The sequence below is a fragment of the Pseudophryne corroboree genome, chromosome 1 (assembly GCF_028390025.1).
Source record: "Pseudophryne corroboree isolate aPseCor3 chromosome 1, aPseCor3.hap2, whole genome shotgun sequence".
NCBI lineage: Eukaryota > Metazoa > Chordata > Amphibia > Anura > Myobatrachidae > Pseudophryne > Pseudophryne corroboree.
The window spans coordinates 710,113,356-710,133,234 of NC_086444.1; the positions used below are offsets into that span (position 1 = coordinate 710,113,356).

Below are 19,879 nucleotides of genomic sequence, written 5' to 3' on the forward strand. Positions count from 1 at the left end.
GCAAAAATTGGGGTGGGTAAAATATAAACCATTTGCAGGTACTGATGTTGGACTACGACCAGCAAAATCGTGTAAAACTAGGCTTACCCAGGAGTGAGAAAACCTTCAGCAACAAAGGGGTTAAGAGAAGGCTAAACCAACAACATATATGAGGACAAAAATTAAAACATTCACTTTATTAAAAGGGCTGGTTCTAAAGCTGAGGGAAGTTGCACTTTAATGTGACTTATACAGAGCAAGGTTTTTTCCTTTTCTCCACACATCAAGGAGCTTTTTCAATTTGCAGAGGCTTCTCATGATGGAGAAAAGGCCAGACAATTACAATTGGCCACTCTGGGAAACCTCTTGAAACATCTGAAAGCCTAGAGGTACTGTAAGGGTAAGGGCATTCTAAGAATAGGGAATGCATGCTTATTGAAAATCATTGGTTTTTAAATGTAAATTAGCACTTGTCTTTAACATTCTTACTTACAGATAAAAATTTAAAAAGACCTTAAATCCTTTGTTAAATTAAATTGTACTAGTTAGAGACTAAATACAGAGTTCTTACTGAGTTCTTTCATCAACTGTTGCAAATTACTTGAATTAATTATTATTTTCAATTTCAGAAGATTGTTGTGCCATCATTCGACTGCTATTCGTACACTGTTTAATTGTACTGTAGGTGAGTGTTTGATGCATGCAGCATCCTGGCACCAGTTCAGGTATCTGTATAGTCTTATCATTCTATTTTTAACCCTTATAGATTTTGTTTAGCTGAATCCTCTTGCCCGATTCCGAGTCAGATGTAAATCCAAAAGTGGACTTCTTGTAATTGCCAGCAGACTGTGTGTGCACTGCAAGAAGCAATTGCAGACTGTGCATGTGTTGCACCATGCATAAGCACTTTCATGGATAATACCATAGTGAGTAGTTTGCTCCGGGCATTGACGGATGGCTGTGTCCTTGAAACTGGCATTTCGGGGCAGCAATTGGGAAATTACCATGTGGTTGTAAAGAACAGATTTATTTCAAAGAAGTATCATGAAAGTGTTGTAGGTTTGTAGCTCGATTTACGTACATGTTTGCGGCATGCAGACAGAGATAGAATGCTTGTTTCATATGGCTCTTTTGCTGATAAATTAGGCAAAAGTGCCAATACTAATACAGCAGAAAACACATACGCATGAAAACAGCTGGATACTGCATAGACGGATATATATTTGCATTAGCCTAAGGCAGGGCTGGATTAAGCCTTTTGGGAGGCCCAGGTCACATAACACAGGGAGGGCCCTTCCGCTCTTGTCAAAGCAGCCCCCTGGCTGTTCCTGATGTGTGTGTGCCCCCCATAAGGCAGCAACACAGGTCCTACCCGCATTCCTGCAGCTTCCACTCTTCTTGGAAGACTTTTCACAATATTTTGGAGTGTTTCTGTGGGAATTTGTGCCTATTCATTGTGTAAAGAATTTATGAGGTCAGGCACTGATGTTGGATGAGTAGGCCTCAGGTGTGTGCCTTTCCAAATCATGTCCAATCAACTGAATTTACCACAGGTTGACTCCAATTAAGCTGTAGGAACATCTCAAGGATGACCACTGGAAACAGGATGCACCTGAGCTAAACTTTTAGCTTCATGGCAAAGGCTGTGAATACTTATGTACATGTGATTCTTAGTTTTTTATTTTTAATAAATTTGCAAAATCTCAAAAAAACTTTTTTTCACATTGTCATTACGGGAGAATTGTGTGTAGAATTGTGAGGGAGAAGATTAATTTATTCCATTTTGGAATAAGACTGTAGCATAACAAAATGTGGAAAAAGTGAAGCACTGTGAATACTTTCCAGATGCACGATAGATAGATAGATAGATAGATAGATAGATAGATAGATAGATAGATAGATAGATAGATAGATAGATGATCCAGCTCTGGCTTAAGGTAATGAATTTGGCAACCCCGGACATCCATAAATGCCACCACTTTGCATACAATTAAGAATCGGGCCCTATGCATGCTGTGGTTTGATATTCAGTATACGGATATACTTCTGTCACTGAGTTCTGCCTCATTGCTGGACTCTACTTTAGACCTTGGCTACTGGGAGACAACTGCAAAATAAAAGAGATATAGTACAAGTGCCAGCACTTCAATGTTTTATGATGTTGTAAGTTCAAAATAGAAGGCGTTGTATTCAGACTTGATATGTATGTATCAAACTTGGTAAATTTGTTCTAACATATATTTTCCTTATAGGGATTTGCATGCCCAAAAGTTATTGGTATTTGCTCCCTCCCTCTCAGTTTTTACTTAATACTTTCAGGGAATTACAAAGTATATCCTCATGTGTAGATCAAAGAAACAAAATGACTTCTTATATGATGCTCACAGGGGAACATGTGTCTAACTTTAAAATGATTTTCAAATCTTGATAAAAACCACTGTTATTCATATTCCCTGTTAAATTGAGATTTTTTTTAATAAACAAATAAATGGAGTGTATTTACTAACTACCTATTATTTGTTATAAGATTCCTTCTGCACTTCCATCTGGAAAATTAAAGGGGTTTTATCAACATTTGAAGAAAAAATGTTCACATCCACACCACCATACCTCTACTCTGCACCTGTACAACCCAACTGCCAAGATCCATCACTTACACTAGCAGCAACACTCCATGACTACAAATGGCTATCTGTTTGTTACTGGTATGTCTGGCCTCAAATTGCTCCTGTTTGTTTAGGCTGCTGTAAGTGAAAACCACAAGGTATTTCTCTGGTGTTTGCAAATTTATTGTACAACAATAATATAATACTTATACTGTATATAAACCAGTTGAATTTTGGTTTCATTCTCAGTAAAATATATACAGTAACATAAATCTATATGAAGAAAAGTATGAAATTAACACATTTAAGTCGTCTATTATTGTGCAAACTTGAGGAATAAACTACTGTACTGTATTTTAGTTTTAGATTTAATGTGTTTTTCTATTTCGATTTATAAAATATATATAATGAGCAAGAATGGTGAGTACCTTATTACTTTACACTGCATAAAAAGTCAACGCAAATCTATTCAAATATCATATAATTATTTCTTATATAAATATAAAATACCATATTTCACAAAGTGCATGAAACATATAATTTAAACATCTATAATGTTGATTTTTTTTGTTCCACTCCCCACACATTAATCATAGGATAGTATTCATATTTTATATTATATTACATTTTAAAACAATCTACTTTTCATGAAAAGAAACATGAGATTATTTTATTAGGACCAGTAACAAAACATAATTTTCTTTTACTTACTTTAATCTATGCTGTATGGTTTGGCACCTCTTATTTTCTGATGCCATAAGTTGAGAAGACTTAATGGGTAGCTCACTACTAATACTTCTAAAAAGCTACATCTACTACTATAGTAACAATAATATTAAATAAAAGACCATAGCCATAGGATGCCATATAACACAGCAGTGATTTAAGAAAAAGAATATTAATTCTAAGTGTTACTAGTCCTTTAATTAATGCTATAAATATGATAAATTGAGCTAAAAAAATTACATTTGATATGCAATATTTAGTTTTACTCCCATACTTGTCTCTCTGTAGGGCTCTAAGCGACAGCATGAAGAAAAGGAAAGAAAAAACAATAAGTAAGCTTACTGCAACAGTTGAAACATGAAAAAAAGAACATGAGTAGGTCGATGATATACTGGAAAGGAAATTAAACTAATATTTTCAATTTCAATTTTCATTTAAGAACTAACACATTTAACATTTGCTAAAGCATTTGTAAAAAAATGCCATAGTTTTCAATTTATGTCCTAAATATTAAGATTCTAGTCATATATGCACAAAGTTGTTTAATTATTATCATTACTAATTATTATAATTCTCAGTAGTAGTAGTAGTAGTAGTAGTTGTAGTAATACTAGTTGTATTACTAGTTGTAGTATTAAAACAAATATACTTACTGGTATAAAATCTTGACATATTGCCAAATTAAAAGTGCAATTACTTTATTTTAATACATGAAATTATGCAATCTATTCATGCCTTTTGCGCATGCTAATTTAAACTTCAACATACATATTGAAAAATATGTTAAAAGGTAGAAAATAGTAGAAGCATAGAAAATGAGAGGTTACAGAACAAGTAAAACGTAAAAGATCAAGAATTCTGAATATGATAGAAATTAGGAATTAGGATATAAAGTAGTAAAAAGAGGGGAATAAAGATGGAGAAGATGGATGGACAACAGCAGAAAGGTAGGGGGACAAAAAAAAAGGAAATACAAAGCTGGAGAAGAAAGAAAAGGAGATTGAAGAGGTGGAAGCACAGCAAGAAAAAAAAGGTGGAAAACGTAAATAAAAAAGTAGCAGGAAACAAAATAATAGGTAGAGAAGCGTAAATGAAGAATGTAGGTGGTAAAAAAAGAAAGAAGAGATGGTTTTTGAGTAAAAGGAACATAATAGGAATGAGGAGAAAACAAGCCATACATTAACTGACTAAGCTATTTAAATGCCAAAAACACAAATACAAGTATATTATTATTGACCTTAACTTTTCATTAATATGAATATTGAATTTGCTCTTACTTAGATATAGAACAATTCTGTAGTATTTAATATGCTTAGTTAAGTTTGTAATAAATTACTTAAGTAATTGTCTTTAGATTAAAACTAGTGTACATTAAAAAAATATATCTTTCTCAAAGTATACAGTTCCTAGGAAATAACCATACAATTGTCCTTCTGATGCAAAGTACACAAAAAGGGCCTCATTTACGAACTGGAAAAAATGCACTTCTGTTTGACCAAATATGACTACTAATCCATTGGCGTATATATAGTAACAAACTAAATTCCACTGGCACTTATTGTATGATTTCAGGTCAAGATGGAAAATCACATCGTGGAATCTGGCAAGTTAAATGTATGAATACTGTGTCATGTAGAGGTGCTTTTGGTACCATTTTTCCTGCACTAATCTGACAGAAACCTCTCGCTACTCAGTGCTGTTCAGGGGCAAATGCTGGATTTGTAAGGGAGGGGGGGACATGATACCAAATCACAGGTTATTACTGTACTTCAACATTTCAGAGTTTAATCCGTTATCAGGATGGATACATAGCAATGCTACGTATCCTTCCTGATGGTGGATTAAACTATAAAAAAAAAAATGTCAAAGTAAGAACATGTGATTTGTGCCATGCTTTCAGCCTGCTCGAGTGCCACTCAATTCTGCAAAACATTGTATTTTAGTGCTGTGGGCATAGTGCCTTCTCTAATGGACTATTTGTATAGCTAGAACGCCCCGCCCAAACACATATTTTACATAAATAGGGCATTAATGGACCCCCCCCCAAAAAATAATAATATTTATATATATATATATATATATATACTGAATATGTATACAGGATGATTCAAAAGTCGCAGTACACCTTTTTATTTCAAAACCTGTGCAGGAAATGGGAAACTGGTATTTCAAATCTGTTTGCAGCAATAAACTTTTCAGCAAATTCTGATGTTGTTTGACATGTTACACGACCCCCTTTCCATTTGAAAAAACTGAATTAGATTCAAGATGGCTGATTTCAAGATGGCGACCATGTTCGGTACATACCCACCTTACCCATACCTTATGGAGAATCCAGTTTATATGCAGTAGAACAAAGCGAGGCGGCACTCAGAGTCTGATATTACGCAGTTTACATGTATTTAAAACACATGATGAAAGCATATGTATAAATATTAGAGATGAGCGGGTTCGGTTTTACTCGGATTTACCCGAATCTCCTTACTGGCTCACGGACGTCACGTGTTTTGGTTAGCCAATAAGAAAAATCCAGAAAAAAATAACTTGCGATAATTCTGGCGTTAAGAACCGAGTAAATCCGAACCCGCTCATCTCTAATAAATATTCAGTGTGTGTGTGTATATATATATAGATAGATAGATAAATACTATATAGTATATGTATATATGTGTGTTTGTATATGTGTGTGTATATATATATATATATATATATATATACAGGGTGATTCAAAAGTCGCAGTACACCCTTTTGTTTCAAAAACTGTGCAGGAAATGGGAGAACTGAATACTCCAGTAAGGTATGGGTGAGGTGGGCTATCTTTTAGGGTATGTACTGAACATGGGCGCCAACTTGAAATCAGCCACCTTGAATTGAAGTCATTTTTTTCAAATGGAAAGGGGTCGTGTAACATGGCAAACAACATCAGAATTTGCTGAAACGTTTAATGCTGTAAACAGACTTGAAATAGCAGTTAGGGTTCAAAAGTTACAACACATTTTTGTTGCAGGTAACTGAAGATGGCTTTGACAAAAGAGGAGATAATTGAGATCATTTTGATGTCTGAAAAACAAAGTTTCCATGTTATAGCTGCAGATTTTAACAACTGGCACCCAGAAAGACCTCCAATTTCACATAACACTGTCAGGTGCCTAATTTCCAGATTCCGAGAAACTGGGACTGTGGCTGACAAGTCACTGAGTGGTCGTTCAAAAAATGCTACTGGTCTTTCTGGATGCCGGTTGTTAAAATCTGCAGCTATGATATGAAAACTTTGTCCTCCAGACATCAAAATTACCTCCCATCCTGGTCATCCTATTATCACCACCACTCTCTCCTCTTGGTGATCCCTTTGTTGCCGCTTTCATGCCTCTTCTGTCCTTGGTCCACAGACATCTTTCCTGACAAACTTTGACTTCCCCCCAGGTTTGGACATGTCCCAATTTAAGTTGTGGGCGGAGACAGGGATCTCTTCAGGCTCTCATCAATGTTCTGCCAGTTCTCGGAGATCTGTGAGAAATGGACTGTTCCTCACTCTGACTTTTGGAAATATCTACAAATTAGATATGATCTTTCTACCTCTATGCAGAGATCTTACCCCCTTTGACATGTTTTGTGTCTCCCCTCAAGCTCCCACTCATGTAACTTCCTCCCTTTACTCACTCCTCATAGATAATAGGCATGTCTCTCTCCCGTCCTTCACTGAGGATTAGAAGCAGGACCTCCACATATCATTTTCAGAGAAGGCTTGTCAGAGCATTTTTCAGAGGGTCTACTTAAGTTAAGCCTGTGTTTCATCATGAAGACACAGTATAAAATAAGTTCCCAGTGGTATAGGTCTCCCTCCCTACTCTACAATATTTATCCTTCTACCCCTGAAATATGCTGGAGATGCCATGGTTCTATAGGAATTCTCCTATATATTTGGTGGGACTGCCCTCTCATCATACCTTTCTGGAAGGATATTATATCCACCTCCAGTCAGATACTTGGTACTGACATATCTGTAGACCCAAGCTTCTGGCTCCTCTCTCATTCAAAAAGCCCTGTGGCCACATATAAAAAAAATTGCTCTTACGGCACCACAGTAATGTGGCCAGCGTGGTTATTCTGATTACTTAGAGTTCCCCCGACCAGTAGAGACAGGTTTCAGAAAACTGAGTTCTTTCTGTCCATGGAAGATATTCGCCTTTCTACAGCAGATATATTTACTGAGTATTCTAGGACTTAGCTTCAGTGGTTGGAATACAAAGCTTTGGATAGTTATAAGCATGATGTGTCCTATCTGCCTATTCCTCTGATTTCTCCTCCCACTGCTCTGGGCTCCCTTACTCCTTGTATTTATAGCTTCTAGTCACTGTCCAGTTTCCCCTTACCATTCCTCTATTTACATTGTCAAAATCTGTCTCCTGTCTATTTCCTTCTTTCCTTATTCTCCTGTGATTTCCTTTTGATGTTATGTCCTCCCTTTCTTCTTTATATATTTTTCTATTACTCTTTATATTATGTTTTGACATTAGGGGCCGGATGTAATGAAGTCCGTGTTGGCCGGAGGTGAGGGTTCCCGGCAAAACTCAATAATGCTTTGTAAATGATTGCCTCTTTAAAAAAACATCCAAGTTCGTAAGTGAACCCGCAGTCATTTGGCCTTTGTTTTGGTGTTTATCATATTTCTTAATGTTGTTAATCTTCCTGCGTTATGTTCCTTTAACATTTAACCACTTAACTGACGATTTTATTCCCCCAAAAAACGCTCCAATACTGTAGGTTTTTTTTAATGAGTGAATCAGGTGAAGAACATGAATTTAACCCTAACCAAAATGATTTTAGTTTAAAAATAAATAAATAAATACCCCCCCCCAAACTACGATCGGGAACATCGCGGCCAATGGAACATTGGAAACATTGTGACCATCGCGGCTTTCATTTTGAAAGCCGGGACAGCCTCCAGGTACACAGGGGGGGCTTGGTGGGGTTAATTAACACTCCCCAGCGGTTGCTATTGTCTGCAGATTCTGGAGAGGGGGGTCCTGCCGTGCTGCCTGATCAGCAGTGATTGGCAACACGGCAATCAGTAGGGGAGAGTGCAGGGAGGCAGAGGGACCTTCCAGTCCCTCTGACAGTGCTGCTGCTAACACAGTTTATCTGACTAGTCGCATCCTGTGCGACCAGGTCAGATAAAGCACTTGCAGGCATGGTCGCATCTGATGCGACCATGCCAGGCAAGTCGTTAAGAGACCCATATGTATTTCTTCTGATTATTTATGGACTGTATTTTTGTCAGTATTAGCCAATAAAGAGAGTCTGAACAAAAAAGAAAGATGCTGTTTACTAAACTAGGACTGGGTTAGAATTATAGAACAGTATAGTGTTAGGGTCTCCTGCCCTGTGCTGCCACGTCGTCATGGCAACCGGGAGACAAGTGCTAGTGGAGTAACCTGAGCGCAGCTGATACTCCGGTTCGGGTCTTTTGCTGTGCAGTGGTTATAGGCTCTGTGCACGGCAGGGGATCCGGTGCTGGTTTTTGTGCTCACAGTCTGTGAGGTCTGAGTGGGGCGTGGACAGCACCTGCTTTATAAGGCCTCTTTTCAGGGTAAGCAGATGCTGCTGAATCTTTGTTGGTTAGTCAGTTCATGAAAGTTAGCCAGTACTGTGTAGCTTTGTATTTGTTTGTTGCTTACTGCAAATAGGCCTGGGGATTTGGTATTACACTCTGCCAATCCAGACCTAGCAGTAAGACTGGAGTCAGTCGTTTAGCTTGCTGGGGTTCTGTTACTACTCTGTGAACTTAGCAAGTTTGCGGCTGTATTCTAAGACTTGCCTGTCTAATCCTGTCTCACTGTGCTAGGTGTCAGGGGTCAGTTTAGTGGCAGTAAGCTAAAACCTGTGCACTGCAAGTGAGAATTAGGATTGTGGAGATTCTCCTTGTGTCTATCATTCCATCTCTGACCAAGGAGTTTACTGCCACACCCGTTGGTAACCCTTTAGGGTTTTGCTGTTGCCCTTAGCAACAGCATTTCGGGTTCTCTACGTATTAAAACACAACATCTTGCTTTTCCATCTGAGCAGTTCTAATACAAGGGAGATACCCAGTTCCTTAGCCTCTGGGCTTCTCTGTTCACTTTGTGTGTATTTTGTTACCCTATCACCTTCTGTGTACATTATGTCATATCCCCCAGTTTGTCTGTGAGTCCATCTGTTTTGCATAACAGTTCAAACACCAGTACTTTCCTGCAGGCACTGGTGTGCATAACATATTCAGCAGCCTAATACTCCTGTTGAAATTTTGTGGGAATATGGAGCATACCCCTCAAAATACGTTGCAACAGGTGGTCGATCAGGTGCAGGTCCTGACTCGACAATTTAATGATTTGTCCATTAAAATGCACACCTCCCAGGCTGCTGGCGGAGCTCCCGCAGCAGCAGCACCTGCAGGGGTTAAGGAGCCGAAAGTAAATCTCCCGGATCGTTTTTCTGGAGATCGCTCGCAGTTCTTTTGTTTCAAGGAGAGCTGCAAGCTATACTTCCGGCTTAGGCCTCAGTCTTCTGGGTCGGAGATTCAGCGGGTGGGCATAGTGATTTCCTTGCTACAAGGAGACCCACAGGTCTGGGCATATGGGTTGCAGCCTGACTGTCCGTCGCTTAAAAGTGTTGATGCTTTTTTTACGGCACTGGGCATGTTGTATGATGACCCTGACAAGACGGCCTCCGCCGAGGCTCAGATTTCGATCCTTAAGCAAGGGCGAAGGCCAGTTGAGGTTTACTGTACGGAGTTTCGGAGGTTGGCCCATGATACCCAGTGGAATGACCCAGCCCTGAGACACCAGTACCGAAGAGGTCTTTCTAACCAGATAAAGGACCAACTGGTACAATATCCCTTGCCTGATAGCTTGGATCAGCTCATGCAGTTATCCATCCGGGTGGATAGACGGCTGAGAGAGCGTAGGCTTGAAAGGGAGACTGAGATTTCCTCCTTCCCAAGGGAACCTCAGACTCTGAGGAATTTTCTGAGGAGCCTATGCAGATTGGGGCTACCCGCCTCTCCTCGCGTGAGAAGACGCGGAGGAGACAGCAGGGGTTGTGTTTGTACTGTGGGAATAAAGGTCATGTGGTAGTATCATGCCCAGAAAAGCCGGAAAACTTCAGGGCCTGAGGGTGATGGGAAATATCCTGTCAGGCCAGAAGTCAGAATTTCCCAAGAAGACTTTTATCATTCCGGTGACCTTGAAGATCCTCGGTCAAACTGTCAAGACTGAGGCCTTTGTGGACAGTGGGGCCGACGGGGTTTTTATGGACCGCCAATTCGCCCTGAAACACTCTGTTCCCTTAGTACCCTTGGCATCGGAAATTGAGATTTGTGGGTTAAACGGGGAACCATTATCCCAAGGTAAAATTACCTCTTGCACTAGCCAGATTTCTTTGTTTATTGGAGCCACACACTCTGAAAAATTGTCCTTTTATGTGACTGTCTGTACTTTTGCCCCATTGGTGTTGGGGTTACCCTGGTTAAGGGCCCACAATCCTCAATTTGACTGGGTCTCTGGGGAGATTCTTAGTTGGGGTACTGATTGTTTCAGGAGTTGCTTGAGCCTTCCAGTCAGGCTCTCGCAGCTAAGTTTGCCAGGATTGCCAGGGTGTTATGCAGATTTTGCGGACGTGTTCTCCCAAAAAGTTGCAGAGGTACTACCTCCCCATCGCCCCTATGACTGTGCCATTGATTTGTTGCCAAATGCTAAGCTTCCCAAGAGCAGGTTGTACTCCCTGTCACGTCCTGAGACTCAGGCTATGGCAGAGTACATTCAGGAGAACTTGGCTAAGGGATTTATCAGACCTTCACAGTCTCCAGTTGGGTCGGGGTTCTTCTTCGTGGGTAAAAAGGACGGTTCGTTGCGACCCTGCATCGACTTCAGGGAATTGAACCGTATCACGATTAAAAACTCATACCCACTGCCTCTCATTTCGGTCTTGTTTGACCAGCTTCGTACTGCCACCATTTTTTCTAAGATTGACCTACGCGGTGCGTACAATCTAATCCGAATAAGAGAGGGGGATGAATGGAAGACTGCCTTTAATACCCACTCAGGGCATTATGAATATTTGGTGATGCCTTTTGGGCTCTGTAATGCCCCGGCAGTCTTCCAGGATTTCATGAATGATGTGCTCAGGGAATATTTGGATAGATTCTTAGTTGTATACTTAGATGACATCCTAATCTTCTCCCATTCCCTGGAGGAACATCGGAAGCATGTACGCTTAGTCCTCCAGAAACTCAGAGACCACCGGCTTGGGGCGAAGCTGGAGAAGTGCGAATTTGAAGTTCAGCAAATCGCATTTCTAGGATATATTATCTCCCCAGAAGGTTTCCAAATGGAGGGTTACAAGGTACAGGCAGTCCTGGATTGGGTGCAGCCCACTAGTTTGAAGGCGCTTCAGCGTTTCCTGGGCTTTGCAAATTTTTATAGACGATTTATCGCTGGATTTTCGTCTATAGTGGCGCCCTTGGTGGCACTCACTAAGAAAGGGGCGGATGTTGCTCACTGGTCTTGTGAGGCTAAAGCGGCTTTTGCCCGTCTCAAAAGGGCATTTGTTTCGGCCAAGGTGCTGCGACACCCAGATCCAGAGCGTCCTTTTGTGGTGGAGGTGGATGCCTCTGAGATGGGTATTGGGGCAGTGCTTTCTCAGATGGGAGTGTCTGATAATCGCCTTCATCCCTGTGCTTACTTTTCCCGTAAATTTTCGCCTGCCGAGATGAATTATGACGTGGGTAACCGGGAATTGTTGGCTATTAAGGATGCACTCGAGGAGTGGAGACACTGGCTTGAGGGGGCTAAGTTTGTGGTCTCAATTCTCACTGACCATAAGAATCTGGCATATTTAGAGTCAGCGAAGCATCTCAATGCCAGGCAGGCACGATGGGCTTTGTTTTTTGCTCGCTTTAATTTTTTGATAACATATCGCCCTGGGTCAAAAAACATCAAGGCTGATGCGCTCTCGCGGAGTTTTGCTCCAATCCAGGAGACCACCGAGGAGCCGTTGCCCATTGTTTCCCCATCATGTATTAAAGTGGGCATTACCCAGGACCTCTTATCATTAGTCCTTAGAGCACAAGAGCAGGCTCCTCCAGACCTTCCGGTAGGTCTTTTGTTTGTGCCTCCTAGGTTAAGACAGCGAGTGTTCCTGGAATTCCATGCCAAGAAGTCGGCAGGTCACCCGGGTATTGCCAGAACTCGGGAGTTGCTATCTAGGGCGGTGTGGTGGCCCTCGGTGGCTAAGGATGTGGATCAGTGGGTTCGGGCATGTGACATCTGTGCCCGAAATAAGACTCCTAGAGGGGTTCCTGTTGGCCCATTACATCCACTCTCTATCCCATCTAAGCCATGGACCCACATTTCTATGGATTTTGTGGTGGACTTGCCCAAATCCTCGGGGATGACAGCCATCTGGGTTGTCGTTGACAGGTTTTCGAAGATGGCGCACTTCGTTCCACTGGTTGGGCTGCCATCAGCCAGACGCCTGTCTGAATTATTTATGCTGCATGTTGTGCGTCTCCACGGGTTGCCACTTGATGTGGTCTCTGACCGCGGATCCCAGTTTGTGGCCAAATTCTGGAGGGCATTTTGTTCCGATCTCCAGATTTCTGTCAGCTTGTCGTCAGGCTACCATCCGCAGTCTAATGGGCAGACTGAAAGGGTGAACCAGTCCTTGGAGCAGTTCCTCAGGTGTTATGTCTCCAAGTGTCAGACTGACTGGGTTGCTCATCTGTCCATGGCGGAGTTTGCCTATAACAACGCGGCTCACTCTGCTACAGGGATCTCTCCCTTCCTTTGTGTGTATGGGCATCATCCTAAGGCCAATTCTTTTGACCCCCTGGACTCCACGCCTGGTGGTTCCTCTGTGGTTTTGGTCCTTAGAGGTATTTGGCGGAAAGTGAAGAAAGCCCTTGTGTCTGTGTCATTAGTGACCAAAAGGGTTTTTGATAAGCGGAAAAGACCCTGCAGCTTCAAATTAGGAGACTTCGTCTGGTTGTCTACCAAGAATTTGAAGTTGAGACAGCCATCTCATAAGTTAGGGCCCCGGTTCATCGGCCCTTATAAGATCACCAGGGTTATCAATCCGGTGGCATTTCAGTTAGATCTGCCCCGTTCTTTGGGTATCAATAAAACATTCCATTGTTCCCTTTTAAAACGGGCGATTAGTAATCCTTCTTCCAGTGGAAGACCTTCCCCTCTTCTGATACGTGGCCAGAGGGAGTTTGTTGTTGAAAGGATTCTTGACTCCAAGGTGGTTCGGGGTCGGCTGTCATTTTTGGTGCACTGGAAGGGGTATGGCCCGGAGGAGCGGTCGTGGGTGCGCAGTTGTGATCTTCATGCCCCCAGACTGATACGCTCTTTCTTCTCGCAGTTCCCCGATAAACCCGGTGGTAGGGGTTCTTTGACCCCTCGTCAGAGGGGGGGTACTGTTAGGGTCTCCTGCCCTGTGCTGCCACGTCGTCATGGCAACCGGGAGACAAGTGCTAGTGGAGTAACCTGAGCGCAGCTGATACTCCGGTTCGGGTCTTTTGCTGTGCAGTGGTTATAGGCTCTGTGCACGGCAGGGGATCCGGTGCTGGTTTTTGTGCTCACAGTCTGTGAGGTCTGAGTGGGGCGTGGACAGCACCTGCTTTATAAGGCCTCTTTTCAGGGTAAGCAGATGCTGCTGAATCTTTGTTGGTTAGTCAGTTCATGAAAGTTAGCCAGTACTGTGTAGCTTTGTATTTGTTTGTTGCTTACTGCAAATAGGCCTGGGGATTTGGTATTACACTCTGCCAATCCAGACCTAGCAGTAAGACTGGAGTCAGTCGTTTAGCTTGCTGGGGTTCTGTTACTACTCTGTGAACTTAGCAAGTTTGCGGCTGTATTCTAAGACTTGCCTGTCTAATCCTGTCTCACTGTGCTAGGTGTCAGGGGTCAGTTTAGTGGCAGTAAGCTAAAACCTGTGCACTGCAAGTGAGAATTAGGATTGTGGAGATTCTCCTTGTGTCTATCATTCCATCTCTGACCAAGGAGTTTACTGCCACACCCGTTGGTAACCCTTTAGGGTTTTGCTGTTGCCCTTAGCAACAGCATTTCGGGTTCTCTACGTATTAAAACACAACATCTTGCTTTTCCATCTGAGCAGTTCTAATACAAGGGAGATACCCAGTTCCTTAGCCTCTGGGCTTCTCTGTTCACTTTGTGTGTATTTTGTTACCCTATCACCTTCTGTGTACATTATGTCATATCCCCCAGTTTGTCTGTGAGTCCATCTGTTTTGCATAACAGTTCAAACACCAGTACTTTCCTGCAGGCACTGGTGTGCATAACATATAGCAAATGAAGTGTGAATAATGGAAGAGATCATACAGATATTAAAATGTGTGATTAGGATATGTTGAGCTACAACCATTGGCTGCCGATACTGAAGGAATAGAATAGCAGTGAATACAGGCACAGTATACATATGTACCTCTGTACAGGAGAATAATGTTTGAAAATGAAAAAAATGTGTATACACTGTATAACATATGATAACATATACATTATATAAAATCTACTGAGGAAAATCACCTGGTGATTTTACTCAGGGGCCAGGAAGTTATTGAGACAACCGTCGGCAATTACACTGTAAAATGTTGTTTTGATACAATAAAACAATTCTTTGTTTGCACAAATATACATGTTTTTACCTGCATATATGTACAAAATATATGCAGGTAGCCACGATTGCACCGCACTCTATGGTTCCAGCTTCACCGGTGGAACTGGTCTTCACACCACTACAGTGTATGCTGTCTGGGTGCAGTGTTTTATTTTCTCAACTGTTACATTTTACAGCTCCTTCACACATTTTCCTGTGTGTTGACGTTCTCCCTTACCTCTTTTTTCCCCTCTTTTTTTTCTCTTTTCTTGTTCTTTGACTTTGCCTCACAAGCCCGAGTCGAGAAATTTCTCAATTACTTCCTCTCAAGCCAGCATCTACCCCTTTTTGTAATGTGCCTTTTAACAACCTTATCTTTATGCAATGGCTAATCTAAATGTTGTCTCTGTCAATGTGAAGGAACTCAATATTCCAGAGATCGGGTACCTTATGAGAACTGAAGGCATAGAAAGGCAGATATAGCCTTCTTGCAAGAAACACACTTTAAGGAGGTTATTGCCCCTTCTCTCAGGAATAGGGATTTGCCTAGTGGATACTTTTCAAACAATCCTGAAGGTAAAACGCTGGGTGTTGCAATTTTGATTGCCCGTCATGTCACTCTCACTGATGTTGTTTGCCACCAACTGATCCCGGGTAGGGTCATATTGTTAAATTGTAAGGTGCCAAACTGAGCTTTCACTCTTATTAATGTATATGCTCAAAATAGGGCCCAGCCAGCCTTTTTTGATAAAATATTTGCCCTGACCCAGCCTTATATTGTAGGACTTTTAATACTTGGAGGTAATTTAAATTGGTCCATAGATCCCCATCTTGACTCATCTAACCAATCTCCTCGATACTCAGCCAAACTCCATCGTAGGGTGAGGCAAACCCTACATAATTGGGATGCAATGAATTTGTCGGCTGTCGGAATCCCGGCGGTCAGGATACTGATGCCGGAATTCCGACAGCTGACAATACCGACTGCCGGAGTCCCGGTGCCCAGAGACTATTCTCACTCGTAGGTGTCCATGAGCTGGCATTCTGACAGGCATGAGCCACCGAGCCCTGGCGGCATTTCTGACAGGCATTCCCGCTTTTGGGATCTTGACAACCGGCATCCCGCCCGCCAGGAAATAGTATGTATTCCTCATAATCACCAGTTGATTGACATTTGGTGTATCCAACGCCCCACCACACGACTACTACTTTTGTTCCCACCCCCATAATGTGTACACCAGGCTTGATTACCTTTTTATTTCACATAGATTTTTACACCTAATAGCGGTTTCATCAATAGGTCACATTTCCTGGGTGGATCATGCTCCCGTCTCCCTGAATCTCACCCTACTGATCTCAAATTTTACACCTTACAACTGGAGATTGAATGATTTGATCCTCCAGGACTCTTATTGCCAACAGCAAATCAGGGAAGCGAAAGCAGACTACACTGCTACCAACGATACCCACGATACCTCTAAGGTAATGGTTTGGGAGTCGCACAAGTGTGTAATACAGGGTAAACTTATCCAACTGGGGGCGTACTTGAAAAAAAAAAAAAAGCGTTCAGCCACTAAAGAGGCCCTGCTACAGAAAATACAAACCCTTGACCTCCAGGATAAATACTCCCTCTTTGCCGAAACTCTTCAGTCCCTCTCAAATGCTCACAAAGACCTCAATTCCCTTATTTCAGGTAAAATTAAATTGTAGGCCCGTAAATGTCGTAATAGATATTATCTCTGAGGCAAAAAGCCGGGCAGAATGTTAGTAAAGGCTTTACAGGCTCAACATGCAACCACTGTTTGTAGTGCTACGAAGGATATAGCTGTGGCCTTTCAATTCTTCTACTCTCAATTGTATAATCTGTGGGATTCAAATGGGAAGGGGGCTGATTTATCTTGGAAGCCTCTATTAAAGATTATCTAGTGGGAGTCAGTTTCCCAATACTCAAAGAGGAAGTGGTGGAGGTCTTGGAGGCTCCATTTATCTTAACTTTATTAGAAGAGGCAATTAAATATACCCCAAATGTTAAAAGCCCGGGCCCAGATGGGTTCTCTATTGCATATTATAAGATGTTTGGTGATGTTCTGACTCCTCTGACGTTTTCTTGCTTAGCAAATGCATTGGTGATGAAAACGCATTATAAAGTACTTTCCCGTTGGTATCTTTGCCTAGTTTGCTAGCTAAAATGTATCCTGGAGTCCCTAACAATTGTTGGAGATGCATGGCAGCTGTTGGTACCCCTCTACATATATGGTGGGAATGTCCCCTTCTTCAACCTTTTTGGTGAAAGGTGAGAGAAATGCCAGTCTCATTCTTCAGGAAGACTTGTGCTTATGCCCTAGTTTCTGGCTTTTGAATGTCCTACGGAGACCCCAATCGCAATATAAAAAGACACTACTTCGCCATATTCTTAGTGCTTCTAAGGCAGTCATCCCAATACACTGGAAGTCTACCACTGTCCCCACCATGACTGAATGGTGTACTGTACTCGCATACCCTTCAACTGTACCTTTTTGGCAGGTACAGTACCTTTTTTAATGGTCTGTACCGATTTTTGGCTCTCCAAGCTTCCATTGAAAGTATAGGAAAAAGGCATTTACCCGTGGCCACACCCCCTTTTCGAATTTGTACCGATTTTTACGTGTAAAATGTTGGAGGGTATGTACTCGTATAGAAGACTAAATGATTATGGATGACCTTATCTCCATCTTGACCTCTAAAAAACAGGCCTTTACAGTGACTTGGTACCTTTGGTTGGTATACAAGCAATCTGATCATTACAAAACACTACAGTAGGTGGAAATGTGAGACAGGCTGGGCATCTATTGTTAAGTTCCCCCGCCCCCCCCCCCCTTATCTAGAACTATGGGCTGTGAGATTTTCTCTTATCCATTCTTCTCTCTCTCTCATCCTGCTTTCTCTCTTTTTTCTCTTTTCTTTCTTTTCCCCTCGCTTTTTCAGTATATTGTACTACATGGCCAATTTATATAAAACAGGTTACTGTGTTGCATGTTCTTATATTAAGCATCTGTATTTGATGTTTGCTCCTTCATATGACATGTCCATTGTATTTTGTATTACTGTTTGATAAGTAATAAAAATAATTAGCAAAAAAAAAAACCAATATATATATATATATATATATATATATATATATATATGTGTGTGTGTATATATATATATATATATATATATATTATTTTTTTTGCTAATAAATATATACATACAGATAAAAAATATGTTTATCTGCATACTGTGTCTGTACTCTTCCAAAGCTCCCCTCAAGACACTTGTAATATTAAACTCTAAAATCAAAGAGGGAGGAATGACCACTTTCCTACACTCAAAGAAAGCAGCCTCAGCCACTTGACAAGAGGGCCTTGTAGCTTCCTACAGTAAGCAGTTTGCAAACATAATAATCCCCAAACTGACCTCTTTTTACGTCAATCTTGGGTTTTGGATACTTTGATCCTGCAAATAAAAGAGCCAGGATGATCTGTAAAGAGTAAATATCCATCTTTCACTGTAGGGGTTACTCTTCCATCACGTAAATGAACAAAGGCTTCATTTTTGTTCCTAAATCCTTACAAATAGACTCAGTCTTTTCATTTTCTCTTTAGTTCACCCATACAAGGTGGACTTTAAACCAAGTACTCTATACAGAAATCTGAAATCACAAAACCACCAGAAAAAAGGATTATCACTGCTGAGTACAAGGGAGGTCCCTAGAGCTCTCACATACTGCTTAGTCAATCTGAGCACAAGGGGCCAGAAGAGCATGTGCTGAACTCTGATTGGAGAAGCTCGGCACCTGCTTCCTTGACTCCTGCAAGTCATCAGCATCATGTGAATGATTTCATCAGAGGCTGTCTGCTGGAAATTGTAGGGATGGCTATTAGAGGGGTAACTATCAATGGTGTCCTTCGATGATGCCATCAGTGTTTCACATCGATTGAATGAAATCACCCATAGATGGACATCCTTGCTTGTGTTGCTCAGTAGGTGGCAACCAATCAGGGATGGGGCGGGGTCTAGCTGTGTTCTGTGCTCTGGTTCCCCTATACCGGTTGAAGAAAACTCATCACTGTGCCTCTGACAATAATGGCAGAGAACCATTGTCTCTCCTCCATCAATGGTGAAACCATCAACCATCTGTGACAAATCATAAATAGTTGCTAACCACTGATGATTGATGATTGCCTCCCCTACAAAAGAATATATACCATATACTGCAGAGCTAATGTACTATAATATTGTAATAATAAGGATGCCTGATGTTAACATTGTGTCAATAAGTATGCCAGAGAAGAAAAAAATGCTTTATTATTATTAATAAAATAAAGATTTGTTTGCTAATTATATGAAATTTGTATTTAACAATTGTTTTTTATTTTATGTTTTATTTTTGTAGACTTTGATTCTGGAAGTCCATATCTCTGAAGCCCAAGTCCAGCAGAAGATGCAGACCGAGCTTAGTTTAAGCAAGAGTTAGATAAAATTGACTTTACTGTATCATGCAGTTGTATTGCTGATAGTCTGATGACATGAGACATAATATAGACAGATAGTGGAGTAAAATAGTGAATTGGAACAAAGGGTGGATGATTGTTTAAAAAAATCTGTAGACTGAGAAAAGCATCAATGCAAAACCAAACCAGGACAAAAAAAAAAAAGATGGTGTGAAATTTGGATCAAAGAGGTCAAGGTGCACTACTATATATATATATATATATATATATATATATACATATACTGAGGCAAAAACCATTCCCCTAGCAATACGTTGATTTTGACAGCATACGATAAATACTTGGGTGTAGCAAGATTATTATGGCAACATTTTGAAGAGGCCCCAAGATGTCAGCTTTTGAATCTTACATGACAGGCCCATGTCTGCGAGACCTACAGGGCTT

General features: G+C 41.1%; 1 protein-coding gene across 7 annotated transcripts in view; it reads right to left on the reverse strand.

Annotated features, from left to right (window-relative positions):
* ADGRL3 (adhesion G protein-coupled receptor L3) overlaps positions 1–19,879 on the reverse strand; it is a 1,270,535-nt gene that overhangs the window by 70,069 nt on the left and 1,180,587 nt on the right. For 3 of the 7 annotated variants that reach the window (XM_063914936.1, XM_063914945.1, XM_063914980.1), the window contains one exon: positions 3,586–3,603. The exons of 1 other annotated variant lie outside the window; for it this stretch is intronic. In XM_063914936.1, the coding sequence (XP_063771006.1) occupies positions 3,586–3,603 (18 nt within the window). Of the gene's footprint in view, positions 1–3,551; positions 3,604–19,879 lie in introns of all 7 variants that reach the window. 3 more of the 7 variants (XM_063914964.1, XM_063914991.1, XM_063914972.1) reach the window with 1 other exon arrangement.